Below are 16,854 nucleotides of genomic sequence, written 5' to 3' on the forward strand. Positions count from 1 at the left end.
TTTTAAAATGTCTTATTACATAGAAACTTCAGTTATATTGATATTTTTGGTAAAGGTCAGAGTGCTTTTTAATTCAACAACACTTTTCTTCAATGGCTAACTCTTATTTCCTCTCACTTTTAGTGTTTATAAGTAGATCACCATTTTTTTTTGCAGTTTTCACTTTATTGTAAATCAACAGTTTTCATATTGTTCCCTCCTAATAATTTCCCCCAATCTTTGTTTGCTTTCAAAATTATCAAATTCTAAAATACCAAGGCCAAAAAACATTCCAATAAGGTTAGAGCTATTATAAATGTATTTCTATAGTCTCATTACACAAAAGATTCAGTTGTAGTGTACTTCACCCAGTGTCACTCAGAAGTTTTCTGATAAGTGATCAATTTTTTGTTAAGCAAATGAAAAATATTCAGTACTTGATATAGAGATTGCAATTGGTTTAACGTGTTCAGGGTTTGGTGGTAAGGAAAGTGATATCAGTTTTAAAGTAATGAGCAACAGTAGATCCATTTCTCCTTGAAAAATACATTGGTACACTAGGGACTTCTGGTGTCTTGGAAGTAAAACTCATTCATAGACTCCAGAACTTGTTCATATCAAACATAAAAAAAGAAAGAAAGAAAAAGAGTGCCCTATCTGAATGAAAAAAGGAGCTTCATTTTCCAAAGGACTGTACCCTTTCTCATGGATGCCTACTTTGGTTTCCACCTAAAATTGGTGGATGGAGTTTGGGAAGCTGAGCAGCAGCAGCAGTAGCTCTGTCTAGAGACAGAGCAGCGTAGGGGGTGTTATGGTTTGGATGTGAGCTGTCCCCCAATAGCTCACATGCAAAAAGGTACAGAGAAAAAATTATGGTGTTATTAGAGCCTTACACCAATCAGTGAATTAATCACCTGGGTGGGTCTGGAGGCAGGTGGGATATGGCTAGAGAAAGTAGTTCATTGGGGGTGCGGCTATGAGGTATATATTTTGTATCTGGTGAGTGGACACCTCTCTCTCTCTCTCTCTCCCCCTCCCTCCCTCCTCTCTGATCATTATGTGAGCTGCTTACTTTGCAACACTCTTCTGCCCATGTTGTTCTACCTTACCTGAAACCCTCAGGAATGGAACCTACTCTCTACGGACTGAGACCTCTGACTCTGTAAGCCCTCAAATAAACTTTCCTCCTCTACAGTTGTACTGTTTGGGTCCTTTAGTCACAGCAGTGTAAAGGTGACTAAAACAGATGGTAGGAAGACACTATCCAGCACTGACAAAGAAATGCCCAGGAAAGGTATAAAGGGGGAATGAAGCCACAGTATTTGATGGCACAGAATGATGGAAAACCCTTCTGAATAGTAGTTATATCCCAGGAAATTCATTTATGTTGCACTTAATTCACATAAAAAATTATTATTTTACTGATGAGAACTAGAGACACTGAAAGTTAAGTACATTTGAATGAAACGACAATGTTAGTAAGGCATCAGTCTAGGATTTGAACACAATTGCTTCTGGGAGTTAAAGCCTTATACACACACTATTCCCCAGCACCAAGCCCCACCAAGTATTGATTCTAGTTTTTCTTAATAAGTAAATTGTGATTCAGCTGCAGAACTTCATCAAGAAATCTACTGTGTGCTCACAGTGACCTATGTGGGATCCCCCCTTCCATATAGATCAGAGCTTATAACTTCAATGAAGAAGTGGCAGCTAAACTATTGAAGTCTTCTTAAAAGTGAAACTGATCAGGGATGAATGTAGAATTTCTAACAATGTCAATAAATAGAGTAAATGAGTCCAAGCAAAACACACAATCAATATGTCATATCTGCCCAATTTGTTTTGTAATTTGAAATTCTATAAGGAATGTGGTACAACAGCATGTTGCTTCAAAACTACTTACATCCATTGAGCTTCTGTGTGTTTGTTTTTTAAAACCCATATAAATGGATTCTTAAACATTTAATTAATACCTTGTTCCCTCTGAGATATAGGTCCATTCACTTAGGTAATAAGCAGTGAGGACAAAGTCATCAATTTGCTCTTGGAAAGTCAAATATTAGAAGTAAATAAGAAATTAATACCTATATATATATATTCCAAGACTTGGAGGGTTAAGGTTCTCAAATATAAATTTATTATAAAAATATTAAAAATTTGCAATACAATTTTAAATTCTCTTTTTTTAAAATCAGAGCGAACATCATCTTTTTTAAAAAAATATTTATTTATTTTTTAGTTATTGGTGGACACAACATCTTTGTTTGTATGTGGTGCTGGAGGATCGAACCCAGGGCGCACGCATGCCAGGTGAGCGCGCTACCACTTGAGCCACATCCCCAGCCCCGAACATCATCTTAAGTGGCACTATTAATGCATTCTAATCTTTCATTCAACACTAATCTGTTTAATCAAAGCTCTATCACAGTTTGTTTAAGCACACTGCCTGCCTCTAAAGAGCAAATTGCAAGCCTGATTCCAACTAACAGCATGTGGCTTTCAAAGAGAATGCACTTTGTGTATATTCCCTGGGTAATGAGTTGAAAATCATTTTGTACTTAAAATTGAAGACTAAAGTTAGAAGTATCTTTGCTTCAATGGCTATATTTAACAATTACCTGAAGTATAGAGAACTCTGAGCTATGCTGTTCTCTCATTTGTTCAAAAATTCCTTCTAAAATGCTTCTTTCCTATGTACATATTTGTTAAAAATTTCAGGCTTGAAATACATGTTTTATATTATTTTCAGCACACAGTGGTAATCCGATGGCCCAAATAAGCATTTGAGAAGATAAAGTCAGGTGGTGAATAGTAAAAAACCTCAATCAGATACTTATGCTATGTGCTCATAATCAAGAAGCCTTTGTAATGTCACTACTTATGAAACCGTGGTTTTCTCAAGCACTTGAGTTTGCCACTCTGATATTTGAAATATTTTAATATGGCAGAATGGTTTTCTCCAAATAACTTTTAACAGAGGAGCAATGTATCCAAAACCCAAATGCACTAGAGCTATGAGAAGAAAAAGGAATATAGTGTTTGATCCTCTAGTATAAACTTTTAATTATAATTTCTCCTCTACACCTTCCCAGATGAGCTGAAACCCCAATTCAGTGAAGGATCTATAATAATATCTAATCAACCACAACATACATTCTCCAAATGCCTGACATTGTCCTTCCTGTTCATTTTTTTTAAAGTCATTTCACCAGCTCCAACAGAACTTCTTCAACCTCTCTGTCAAAGTACAGTTTAAAAGTCACCTACACAGGCTGAGGTTGTGGTTAGTGGTAGAGTGCTTGCCTTGCACATGTGAGGCACTGGGTTCGATCTCAGCACCACACAAAAACAAATAAAGGTATTGTGTCCATCTGCAACTGAAAGAAGTTACCTACAATGGACCCACTTAGAAAGGCTGCTAAAATCCAATTTCATAGACCCATCCAAACTTGCTTAATTAGAATATCTACATCTGGGACCTCAGAATTACACAATGAGAAACATTCAAGGAAATGCCAGGGTAAAAATGAATGGCAATTCTTAGGGCTAAACCTGCCTACTTTGAGATTAAGTCTCTCTCTTCTCCACTCCCTGCATTAGAATGCACATGGACACACATACATACACACACACACACTACTTAAAGGCTCTTCCATTTTTCGCTACAACTATTATACAAAATTTTACAGAAATAAATTCATTGTTTATAAACTCTAAAATGTATGCAAGGATTTAGAAACATATTTTCTCTAGAGACAAACCGGGTGGACATCTACTGGGAGAGATTCATGGAAAAACTGTGGAAATATAGGAAATGACCATCCTAAAGTATTTCTTTGAAATACATTTCATGCTGGATACTACTCAGTGATTCATTTCAAACAGGAAAACATCAAGTAGAAGAGCATTTGAAAGTTTCATAGCACACTGATGAATTTAATATCTTCCTAATAAATTCAATGATCATTTTTACCAATGTATAAAATTCTTATTTGAACATTCAGGAAATAATAACATTAGGAAAATGTAAACTTACCACTTCTTCGTGTCTGCATTTTCTCACATTAATCCCATTTATCTGCAAAGCAAAGAAAGCATATTTTCACATAACATATTATAAACTGACTTAAGTTTTTGGTTGCATGTAAGATAATAATGATAAAATACATACCTGTAGAATTGCATCCCCAATAAAGAGTAGTCCTGAAAGTTCAGCTATAAATGAAAAAGAACATTTGATTATATACTATTTTCATCTGAAAAATAAGTTGTTTTATTATCATTAATATAGAATAATGAAACAAAAGTTAAAAGCTTTACATTACTATTATCTTGAAAGAGCCACAAAAAGGAAAATTCAAAATAATAATATGATTCAACCCATTTTAATTACTGAAACACAAGCAGAGATATTTCTACATAGTTCCATCATTTCAGATCTTACAGTTGCAAAATATCAGTGAGTCATCTGAATGTGTGGCCTAATTTTTTCTCGCACTTATACTCATGGTGTCTCTGTGAAAAACATTTGAGAGACAGATACCCAATCCACCAGCTAAGAAAATGGAAATAGTTACAAGTTTATTCATAAACACTGCATTGTTTAACTAGTTTTAGTTAATGTTTGACTGTACCTAATGTATACATGGCTACATGGTTTATTAATGTTTATCCTTGTTCTGATTCTCTGAAGGTATCCCCCAAATCTGCTACTCATTGCCTGAATGTTGGTATGGAGGAGCTCCCTAGTAATATACCAATTGTTGAATCACTCTCAACAGCAGTTATAAAGAAATGGCTATTAGAGAATAATGAAAATTTACCTCTTTGCTCCTTAGAGATTTTTGAAATGACAACTGGAATGTTATGCTCTGCTCCTCCCTAGAAATAGAAAATCATATATTGTATTTTTTAATGTCCAAAAAAAAAAAAAGAAAAGAAAGGAAGAAAGAAAGCTTTCAATCAAGAAACTGTACAAGCTATGATGAGCATGTTCTGTAGACACCAGGCAGAATAGAAGCAGGTAGCACTTCCATGAACCTTTATCAACGAGTTTGGAATTCTGCTCATATATCCAATAATTAATATCAAATAATTTGGAAAGTATTTTTATTTCTCAAACAAGACTAATAATGTCATTAAATGCACATGGACTTTGATGCCCTTTGTAGAAAGCTATCCATCATGGGAATTATTATTTAGGATTCCAAACTTTAGATGATTTTATATTTTCATTCTCTGGCTAAGTTATTCTATGCTGGTGACCAGACACTTTTAACAGTGCAGAGATCTTCCTGAGTACAAAGTGACCAAAGAGATTTTTACCTGCATAAATGTATAACCAAAGTCAGGTTGTGCAAATGCACACTGGGAACTGACATATCTGCATTTTCTTAATTAGTATTAGATTCCTGTTTGTGTGATGGCACATAATAAACAAATTATACAACAAAATGCACTGTCAAGAATACTGCAGTAGTGTTTTGTTGTTGGATCAAATAAGATAGGGGGAACAAAAAGACATATAACCTAAATTCACGTAAAGAAAAAGAATATTAAAGCTTAAAATAACTGCAAAACAATATCCTGTTTCATCATTGTGATAAGGATGAAAGCAATAGCTGAAAAATACAGGGAAAAAAATGTTATATAGAAAAGAAACCTATCACTTTAAAAAAGACAGTTGAAATACAATCTAAATTCCATTTTATTTTTAGAATATGTAATCCTCTTGAGCATTTTCTTTTCAGGAACAAAAAAAATTATTTTAGAACTGACATGTTTGTTTTCCCCATGAATGTCCATTTTTAACACTGAGTATACTTAAATAGAAGTCAGTCATTTGGGGGGAAAGCAGTAGTATTCAACTTTTTCTTGACAAGTAAAATCCTTTCTCCTGCTGAACTATTAAAAACAAACATGACACGTGAGATAATATAAATTATCATGTTCAGCCTGAAATTAGAACTCACTTCTCAATACTTTTTTCCCCTCTCTCTTACCATTTCCCATTAGCCCAATATGCACTTTCCCCCCCTCACTGTGAAGGAAGTCACTAGCATAAGTTAGAATGGTTCTTAATTCTATTCCTGCCTTATAGTCATTATATCTCTATAAGCTCTGATCCTATCTCAGATGATCCTAAAATGATTTGCCTCTTATCTGATCTGAGTGAGAATGATTAGTGACTGACAGTGTGATAGAAATTAAGTGCTTTTTTTTAGTATACAATAAACACTAACCAAAGGGTAGCTCCAGCTTAAAGACAGACTTCTAATGCAATCTATCATTAAAATTTATTAGTGAAATCACATGCATTAAAATGAGATTAGAATGATCCATTTTAAGACCCTTAATATGCATGAATCAGAATTCTATTTCTAATCCTTTGCATTCATTTTATTTTTTTCCATTATACTTATCAACTTCTAACTATAATTTTAATCCATTTTCCACATTTATTACTTATCTTCTTTCTCCCTCCGCTATCCCTAACTAGAAGGTGAGCCACACAAAGCCATTAAAATTTTTTGGTACTATGTTTTGTGCATTGATAAAATATCAATGCATAGAATAATGTCTTTAAAAAAAATCCTGAAAATAAAGGTTTTTAAACTCAAAAGCATGGGTCCTAATTAGAATAAGAGGTATTCCGTGCTTATATAATTTTATCAAAATGGATTCTACTACTGTCATGTATAACTAAGAAGAACCAATTAGAGAGAGAGAGAAGTGGGGGTGGGTGGTGTCTGCAGTCCTAGGCGGTAGTTATTGATAATTTCTAGAGATACTTGTAAATTGTAAAGGATATATAGGATGCATCTACAAGCTTTTTAGAAGAAAAATCTGATTAATTCAAATTAATCACCAAGTTAATTTTTAGGTACTATAACAAGATGAAATAAATCAACAAATGAATTGTAGTTTAAATGTATTTGGGGACAGAAACAACATTGTTCATGCCAATTTTGTCTCTGTGTCTTCTTCCCTTAATCTATTTTTACATTTTGTACTTTTCTCTCATTCCACTAGGAAATCAAAATTTTTCTTAAGGCTTATATTTACAAAAAAAAATTACAATGGAAAAACAGAAAGATGCTGATTCCTGGGGTCCTTCTAGGGAACAGGCAGCAGGGATAGTGATTTTCTGAGGTTAACTCAATGCCAATTGGTCCTCAGCATTCAATTTTATAGCTATCTTTTAATGGCAAGATGTAACTAATCCCTGTTTTGTCAACATTTCTCTGTTAGGTGTAAACTTTATCCTGAAATTAGAATGGCTTGAGTCCAAGTATGGTTTTGTTCTTTTGTTATATTTGTTTTTGTTTTGTTTTGTGCTTTTAAATCAGATATCTGGAGCTTTGAAAGAATTCTTAAACTAATCTCAGAAAATGACTTTATTGATTAGGTAGCAAATTTTAAAACAAAACTCAGAAGATAGAATTCGAACCTTAAAATGACTCTGCTTTCATTCATTGGATGAAATGTGAAGAGCAGCCCAGCTCTATTAAAGTTAACTAGATTTGGTTCAGGAACTAAATGGAGGAATTTAAGATTTTTCAGGTAAGAGTCAAATAATGTGTCTTGCACTCTTTAAAGTAGGTAATAAGCTTCCCATTACACTTAGAATAAAAATCAAAAGCCTTAACAGCCCTTTGTTGTGTAGCTTCAGCCTTCCTGCACTGCACAAATCCATAGCTCCATCATTCTGAACACCAAAGGATGCCAATATTTACTGGCATGTTTTTTTCCCTTATTCTTAACCTGGTAAGCTCCTGCTCATATTTGAAATTAGTCTAAAAATGTCCCCTCCTCCAGTGTTTCTCTGCCTTAAGTAAATTCACTTAGGTAGCATTGAATCATGACTGTGATTTCTATTTATTTACATAATAATTTGATCAGCCTACTTTCAGACTGGAGAGTTAAATGGCCTGAGGTCAAGACAGGGCTCCCTCACTCTCTTCTCCTGGCCCAGGGCTCAGAACATAGTTTGGAGAAAGTCTGGATTAACCAATTACTATCATTCCAGAGAGTGTTAGGATCCAAGACTGGGGAGAGTGATGCCATATTCCAAACTGCAGCCCAGATATCAAGGAATACATATTTCAATTTTGTAATGTTATTTTTTCCAAAGCATAACTCATGTTACAGCGGTCTATGTAGGAACAAGGTTACAGATCCTGTCTAATTTAAAGGACTCTACACAACAATTTTGCCAACAGAACTGTGAAATACCTCTGAATCAAACACTGAATATTTTTAGAGGATTGAAAATCTTAACACATAAATCTTTATAGTTTAATATTTTCATTATCCTGATCAATCAGCTCACCAAGCAAGCAAGCAAGCATATCTGGGCTCTGGAAAAAAATAATATGTAGACATTACCACTATTCTTTCATCAAGAGTAAAGAGAATTCTTGTAAGCATACAGCAACAAGATAATTAGAGTTAAGAGATGAAGTGGACAGGTATGGGAGAGGCATCTAAAAATATCCTCTGAAAGAATATGGGAAGTACCATTATCCATTTAGATGCCATTATTATCTGTCCAAAATTTTGTTTTGGTAAAAATCAATGACCTTTTCAATATAGTATATGCTAACCTTCATATGAAAATCCCAAATCAGAAAATCTGTAGAGATAGAAAATGGATTAGTGGTTGCTCAGGGCTGAGGTGGGGTTGCAGGTCTCAAAGATTTATAGCAAAATGATATGAGGTTTCTTCTTAATATGATGGAATGTTTTGAAATTGAATGTTCTGATAGTTGCTCATATCCATGAGTATATGAAAATCCATTGAATTCCACACTTTAATTCAATAAATTTATGGTATGTGAATTTTATCTTAGTAAGGCTGTTTAAGTTTTAAGAAATGGTCTTTCAAATAAAGTGTTCCTGTGGTTTTAACTGACCCTTGGGACTAATCCATCATCCTGAATTAAAATTGATTATCTGACTATTTTCTCCCTATTTCTATGTTGGAAAGGTACATATTCATTTTGTATATTGTAGAAACTAGTGATCCTGGCTCAAGCAAAAACAATTAAGGGACAGAACAGTTGAAATAAATGTCCACTTATATCAACAGTTATTATTTATAGATTTGCTCAGAAATCACTTACAAAGTAAAACACAAAAATTTATTACATCTACAATAAAGGTACATTTTTATTTTTTAAATTTGATACTACTAATATCTGTCAATATAGGAAATTAGTTGCTTAATCCTGGTTATTTTTATCCATTCAATTCAATTTTTTAAAAAAATCATATCATGAATAATAGTGGAAACATGGCTTGTGTCCTCAAATGTAGATGTTAGGGATAATTTAGTCCAGGTTTTATAAATATAGGGCATAGTTTCTCAGAGTAAGAGCTTTGTCATGAGGTCGAATCCCAGGTTTGCTACTTACAAGGATGGGTAAATTACTGAACCTATTAATATTTAATCTTATTGCCTCTGGAAGGAATAACAATAGTAATATACCTTGCTAAATAATAAAGTCAAATTAAGAAGAACTTAAAATATTTATCTCAGAATATGACTCTAGGTTATAAATATCAGCTATTGTTTATAAATAATAAAATGATCAATGGTAATAATCATTATATTTTTGATAACAGGGATTGAACCTAGGGGCACTCTAATACCGAGTCACATGCCCAGCATCATTCATGTATTTATTTTTATTTATTTATTATTTTGATACAGGAACTCACTAGGTTGCTTAGGGCCTTGCTAAGTTGCTGAGGCTGGCCTTAAATTTGCAATCCTCCTGCTTCAGCCCCCTGAGTTGCTGGAGTGACAGTCATGTGCCACCACTAATTTTGTCTTTGATATTGCAGAATTAATGTTTCCAAATAGAAATCACCTTTGAATACACACACACTTACTTAGAGAATATTAGTAACTTATTGTTTACATAGGAAAAGTTATGTTTGTTGGAAAAATATTGCAAAAAATATGTTTTCTAGTCATGTTTACAGCATTCTTTCCCTGGAAATATCCAGAGGTATAATGTGCACATGAGTGGTATTGTATTTTAAAAGATATAGGAAGTAAATAGGTCTCCAAAAGGCAAGACAGTGGGTTGTTCACAGTGATTGTCCTCACACCTCACAGTAAATCTGCTAAGATTGAGCAAAATACAAGGTATTAGATCCTGTGTATGATTCAAAATCTTGGCAGTATGTTTGAATGTAGTTGTAAAGACTTATGAGTTATTTATAGAAATTGTAATTCCCAGGATGGTCCAGACAACAGAGATGAACACTAAAGGAAGAGTTGACCAAAAGGGCTACAGGGGTAGAAGTCAAGCCCAATGCTCAAGGAAGAACCCCTTAATACCAGTAGGAATTCTGCTGCAGCCATGGAAAACCAGCCAGGTCCAGAGACCATATGCAAGACCAGCATGGATACAGAAGACCTGTGGGAAAATATAGAGGATACCCTAGCTAGTTTGATTAATCTGATCAATTTAAAGGAAGTAGGTTCCTTCTGACAACAAAGACAAGAATATGCAATTAGCAGGAAAAGTTTAGTGGTTCTTTTGCCCAGATACTGCAGAAACCCATGGGTGTGGATTTTGTGGAAATTGGGGAAAATATAAATAGAAGAGCTTGATCTTCTACTGAGATGCAAATAAAAGCAAAAACTAATACAAGGAATGAGAAAAAAAACTCCACAGTTTCTTGCATTGTGAAGGATATTTTAAATAAGGAAGAGTGAATAATGAAAATAATCAGGAGTTCATGGTTAAAGGTGGATTAGGGTTATAGCAGGTATGAGAATGTCTCGGAAAAGCAACCCCGGAGTAAAAATAGCATAAATCAGCAAGGCTTCCTGGAGAACTGGGAGCAGAGGTTTGAATGTGTAAAAGCACTTGAAGGGGAAGATAGACAACTTCACATTGAGGTTTCGGAATAGGGGTCTACAGATAAAAGATGGTCATATAAAGATACTTAAAGGTCACTTTAAAAAAGTAATGGTCCAGGTATTAATGTGCAAAGACTCACTTTCAAATTTCATTTCTTTACATCTGGTTTCCTAAAAGATATTTTTCTTTTTCTTTCTTTGGTACTAGGGGTTGAACTCAGGGGTGCTTTATCACTAAGCTGTATATCCTCAACACTTTATTACCTTGAGATGGTGTCTCACCAGTTACTGAGGGGTTTTGCAAAGTTGCTGAGTGCTGGCCTTGAACTTGTGATCCTCCAGCCTGAGCCTTGTGACTGTGATTATAAGGATGCACCAGCGCACCTAGCTCTTACAAGACTTTGTAAATAGCAATGACAGAAAAACTATAATAAGGAACAAGAAGGCAGAGAAAATAACATGATTCTGGCATGGGCACACTATCCACAGCAAAGGAGAATCGCTTTATTTATGAACTGAGAACAAGATCTACACCAGACTCCAGAAGACAGGAGTGAGGACCAGCCTGAGCGTGGGACCTCTCAGGTCAAGAGATCCTCCACCAGCTGCATCGGGGTGCAGGAATGTCCCTGAGCTCAGGCCACTATTTGTGATTGTTTTGTTTCTATTTAGAATGGACATGGATATAAAGGTAATTTTGGTCTTTCTTTTTCTTTTTTGGTACTAGGGATTAAACTGAGGGGTGCCTAATCACTGAGCCACATCCCTGGCCTTTTATATTTATATAATTTATTTTGAGACAGGGCTTCACTAAGTTGTTTAAGGCCTTGCTAATTTGCTGATGCTGGCTTTGAACTTGTGATCCTCTTGCCTCAGCCTTATGAGCCACTGGGATTACAGGCAGGTACCACCACATCCTTTTTGAATAGGGTATGGTGGTACATGCCTGTAAAACCAGCAGCTCAGGAAGCTGAGGCAGGAGGATCACTAGTTCAAAGCCAGCCTTTGAAACTTAGCAAGGCCCTAAGCAACTCTGTGATATCCTTTCTCTAAATACAATATTTAAAAAAAGGGCTGGGGATGTCTCAGTTTTATTTTTTCATGCAAAACAAAATTATTACCAAATGTTGGGATTTTTAGGTATCTAGGGAATAAATTTATCTGTGAAGATAAATAATTACAACAATTAACTCAATGAAATTGATGTTTCAACTGTTTCTGGATATCTGTGTTCCACATTGAGTATCTTATACTTTTGAACATTATTTAATAAGCATTTTAAAATAATTATACAATTATAATTTAAAATAATATGTATGGACCAGACACGGTGGCATATGTCTATAATCCCAGCAGCTCGGGTGGCTAAAGCAGGAGGATCACTAGGTCAAAGCCAGCCTCAGAAAAAGTTAGGCACTAAGAAACTCAGCAAGACCCTATCTCTAAATAAAATACAAAATATGGCTGGCAATATGGCTCAGTGGTTGAGTGTCTCTGAGATCAATCCCTGGTAGCCAGCCTCCCCCACCAAAAAAAAAAAAAAAAATTGGCATAGCTTTCAAAGAAGAATCTCAGATTTTATAATAAATTCCTAAAAATGCAAAAATGCAAATCAAAAATTTTATCAAGGATAAAAATAAAAATAAACAGGGTAGTATATAATAATTGAAAATATATTAAAACTTACTTAAAATCATATTTTAAAAATTAATCATTTTAAAGATTTAAATGCAATACAATTTCATTTTTGCTAAATCTATTTATTTTTTCTTGTATTCCTTGGGATTTCAGGAATTTTTTTTTTTTAATGTAAATAGTACAGTTGCTATCCTCTGTATGTTCTAGGTCTCAATTCTAACATTAGTCATTCAAGGAAAGATATCAAAGTTCTATAATTAAACTGAATAGACAAACAATGGCCTCAATTTCTAACCCTCCTGCACATATTTTTTTTCTTCCAGATGTTTCATAATTGTCTTATACAAGGTGGCGAAAGTAAATGGAGATAAAAGCTGATTTGCATCATCTCCAACAGTGCCATGGACAGGGACATCAAGGATTTATGAACAGAAGCTTCAGGGATGGCATGTTACCTGCAACCTAAAGCCACCGTGCACTTCTATTTTTAAAAAAATGCAGTAGGAAAAAAAAAATCCCACAGGAGAATCTTCTTCACACAGTTGCCTATCGACTTTTTAAGCACTGATTACAATATGGGAGAGCTGAGGGATTATCATCAGGCACAGTGGAGACTGTCAGGAAAGTCCCGGGAGCTGAGATTTGTCAGAAGCACTGAGCACGGTCAGCTGACTTCTCTAAAAATGTGCGATGGAGAACCTTAGTGCTTTTGACAAAAAAGAATATTTTGTTACTCCTCAGTCAAGATTTTAAAAAAGACTTCTTTCTTTCTTTCTTTCTTTTTCTCTTTCTTTCTTTCTTTCTTTCTTTCTTTCTTTCTTTCTTTCTTTCTTTCTTTCTTTCTTTCTTTCTTTCTTTCTTTTTGTATTAGGAATTGAACCCAAGAGCACTTTACAACTGAGTCATCCCCAGCCCTTTTTTAAAATATTGTATTTAAAGACAGTATTATTTAACAGAGTTGCTTATGGCCTTGCTAAGTTTCTGAGGCTGGCTTTGAATTAGTGATCCTCCTGCCTCAGCCTCCTGAGCCACTGGGATTACAGGTATGCTCCACTGTACCCTGTTAAAAAAGAATTTTGGAAGGTGAAACTGAGGTACTCTGTGTCTGAGTTATGTGCAATTCACCTGAAGACCCACAGGAATCATAACTACTTTTGTAAATGCCTTTTTAGTTATCTACCACACTATCATTCTTTGGCTAACTCTAGTGCAGTCATTAAAACTTTAATTAATAATTCTCACTATAAAACCTCTAGTGTGAGCCAACAGTGATTCCTTAACTGAAGTAAATAGAGACAAACTATGTGCGTGTATATATACATAATTATATTATTGGCTCAGAATTGCTCCTGACAGCAATAAATGATTCAACATAAATTCTGCTTCTCACTTAGAATGTTTTGTAATGTTCCTTACATGGAATTTTAAAATTCTCAGATCTAAAGAAAATAGTGTTAATAGATAAGCACAGTAGTTCATTCAATTCACATATGACAAAAAAGATATTTGTATCATAGTCTTGCTATTTAAAATAAACAATCATCTTTTGATATGGGTTAACAGAATGAAACATCATTTCAAGAAGAAAAACTCAAACAAGAAATTGAAAATGAAAAGCCATAAAAGCATTCCCTTTGGAATAAATGAATATCATTCTAAATAAAATTATTGATATTTATTAGTGTGTATATATAAGAAGTTTGAAATAATTTCCTTTTTTGTTAAATATCTGAATTATATGGAACTGATCAGAGTCAGATATTACTTTTGTAGCTACTATTTTCAAGAATAGATACACATAAATACTTGAAAGTTATTTCAAGTATTTGGTATTTGAAAATATGAGTATATAAAAATTCAAGTACAATTCAGTGTAATCAATGAAAAGCTTTAAATAAAGGAAACTTTTTGATGCTTTAAAAACTGTCTAAGCTAAAATGTGGTATTTTTAATCAAAATAAAGAGTATTTTATTGTTGGGTTAAAAAATAAATTGCAAAATGTTTCAGACTCCGCTGCTAAAAGTTAGTGACAAGATCAGGAAAAATGTGTAACTCAAATGAAATCAACTTCCACTATTAGATTTTGTTCATGGAATTTCTATTATCTTCAGTGGTACCTATAAAGTCTTCAAAATAATCAAAATAAACATCTTAGCAGGAAAAAAATCAAAACCAAAAAATCCTTATCTACTGATAATGGAATCCCCAGGGCATACTTGCCATATCCTGCAATTTGTTCTGCATGCTTCCCTAGTCTTAGCTGGAATATGAAATATGCTTTAAAACTAACATTTTATATAGCAATACTCTCATCACTGACACTATCATGCTTTTGCAAATTGATCTTTCCTCTTGGTTATTTTCACAAAGTTGGCCAGAATTGATATTCACAAAGTTCAGAATTGATATTCACAAAGTTTCAAGTGCACATAACGTGAACTATGTTAAAATTTCATGAAATGTGTACCTGAGAATTATAAATGATTTTCAACTCATATAAGTAAATGTCTAAGCCAGAAATCAATATAAATTTACATTTTATTTATCTATACAGAATTATAGTATTGGTAAAGGCATTTAAATTGCTGATCTAGCTTCAATTTTTACACAATCTCCATTCCTTTCATAATTTCTCTTTTGCTTAAAATGATAATAAGTTGCAGGTGTAGTACATCTCTAATAGTCAATAACAAACAGAAATGAAAGCCCTAAAAGTTTTATAATAAATGAAATGGGGGCATTGTTAAATAAGATATAGTTACTTCTTTAATAAAATTGTTAGTTAAAGAAAAAGAAAACATAATAAAACTAATCCTTCATATACTATCAAGTCTTTTGTTAGTATAAAATTTATATTTCTTCTATTGACTGCAGGTCAACATTCCTTACTCTGTTGGGTTAAAGGAAGAGATGTACATGTAGTGTCATATTTAATGCAAAAGAATAAACCAGATAAAGAATGTTAATAAGTTATATTCCATGCTAGCTAAATTTAAATTCTCAAAACTTTTTCTCAAATATCCAAGCAAAAGATAAAGGATGGTCAAAGTTTTATGAGAACCTACTTAATTGACAACCCATTCTAAATATTAAGAAGCTTTCTGTAGCTAATATTTTCTAATTATTAACTGGCAAACATTAAAATACACAAGAGTTCACCCCTTACACTTGGCTTGTGTAAGGATAGACTGGAAAGGTGGGCTACCTTTATGCTTAATCCAAATCCTCCCACTGTTTGTCTTCTGATGGTCACCGTTCTTTCCTGAAAGACAGGATTTTTAAGAGTGGTTAGTGCTTCCTAATACTAGACTTTCATACATTTTATTCCTCTGGGTTTTGTTTTTGCTTTTAAAAAAATCTTTTTGACAGCAAAGCAACTCCAAACTTGTAATTAATAGAGCATTTTATAATTTTTAAATTGCAGGTCAATAACTTCTCAAAATAATATTGTTATTAAACTCTGATAAATTAAGTCTTTTTCCATGGTATTTTGGGACATATTCTGAATCTTGATTTTTAGACTTCCTACTTTTGTGCACTCTATTCTTGTCTAAGAAATGGCAAGCTTTTGGTAATGTAACAGTAACTCAGTGTCAGTGGTAACTATTCATTAGCCAAGGACTTATCTCTGCCACCACCAACTCATTTGATCTGAGAGTTGAGCAGAGGAACTGTCCTGCCCCAGCACATGAATGATGCATATGATGCATATGATCAAATCTGTGAATAAGCCATATTCAATATCTTTAATTGCCTATTTGGAAAAAGAACGAATTACATGCCTAAATAAAAATGATAATGAAATCGTCAGTTTTCAAAATCACTTTCTCTTATCCTTTTTCAATGGAAACAATACTTCCATTACTTGCTTATGTGATTTAAAGAAAAAAAATCACAGAGACAGTGATATGAGCACAAAGAGTCTTATTTGGACAAATTCTGTAATTTTCAATTAGAAAAATCAATACTACTCTGTTTTAGGGCCATCGTCTCTACATAATGCATACTCAGGGGAATGCTGAAGGGTGAAAGCTTTTATCTATAATCTGGTCTATTCACATAAGCCTTCTTGAACCCATTGCAAAGCATAGCCATTTGATTGAACCCACCCATTCTTTTCCCTCAGCATTTGTAATATATATGTATATATAACATGCATGTGTGTACGCATATACACACAAAAGATATATTCTATATATACATATTCATATATAACCTAAATCCTGTATTTCCACAAATACCCAATTTACCTGGCTGCTAAGAGCCACAGCCAAGTAATACCATGCATGGCATTTTTGGTTGAAAGGTGAGATGATATGATTATGTTAAGATTTGCATTCATATGGATATTGGA

At 33.7% G+C, this 16,854-nt stretch overlaps 1 protein-coding gene across 9 annotated transcripts in view; it reads right to left on the reverse strand.

Annotated features, from left to right (window-relative positions):
* The window catches only part of Sntg1 (syntrophin gamma 1), an 800,188-nt gene that overhangs the window by 277,396 nt on the left and 505,938 nt on the right, over positions 1-16,854 (reverse strand). For all 9 annotated transcript variants that reach the window (XM_078017191.1, XM_078017195.1, XM_040294069.2 and 6 more), the window contains 4 exons: positions 15,706-15,762; positions 4,806-4,863; positions 4,154-4,197; positions 4,019-4,060 (listed from right to left, as the gene is read on the reverse strand). In XM_078017191.1, the coding sequence (XP_077873317.1) occupies positions 4,019-4,060; positions 4,154-4,197; positions 4,806-4,863; positions 15,706-15,762 (201 nt within the window). The remainder of the gene's footprint in view (positions 1-4,018; positions 4,061-4,153; positions 4,198-4,805; positions 4,864-15,705; positions 15,763-16,854) is intronic.

This window comes from Ictidomys tridecemlineatus, chromosome 7 (assembly GCF_052094955.1).
Source record: "Ictidomys tridecemlineatus isolate mIctTri1 chromosome 7, mIctTri1.hap1, whole genome shotgun sequence".
NCBI lineage: Eukaryota > Metazoa > Chordata > Mammalia > Rodentia > Sciuridae > Ictidomys > Ictidomys tridecemlineatus.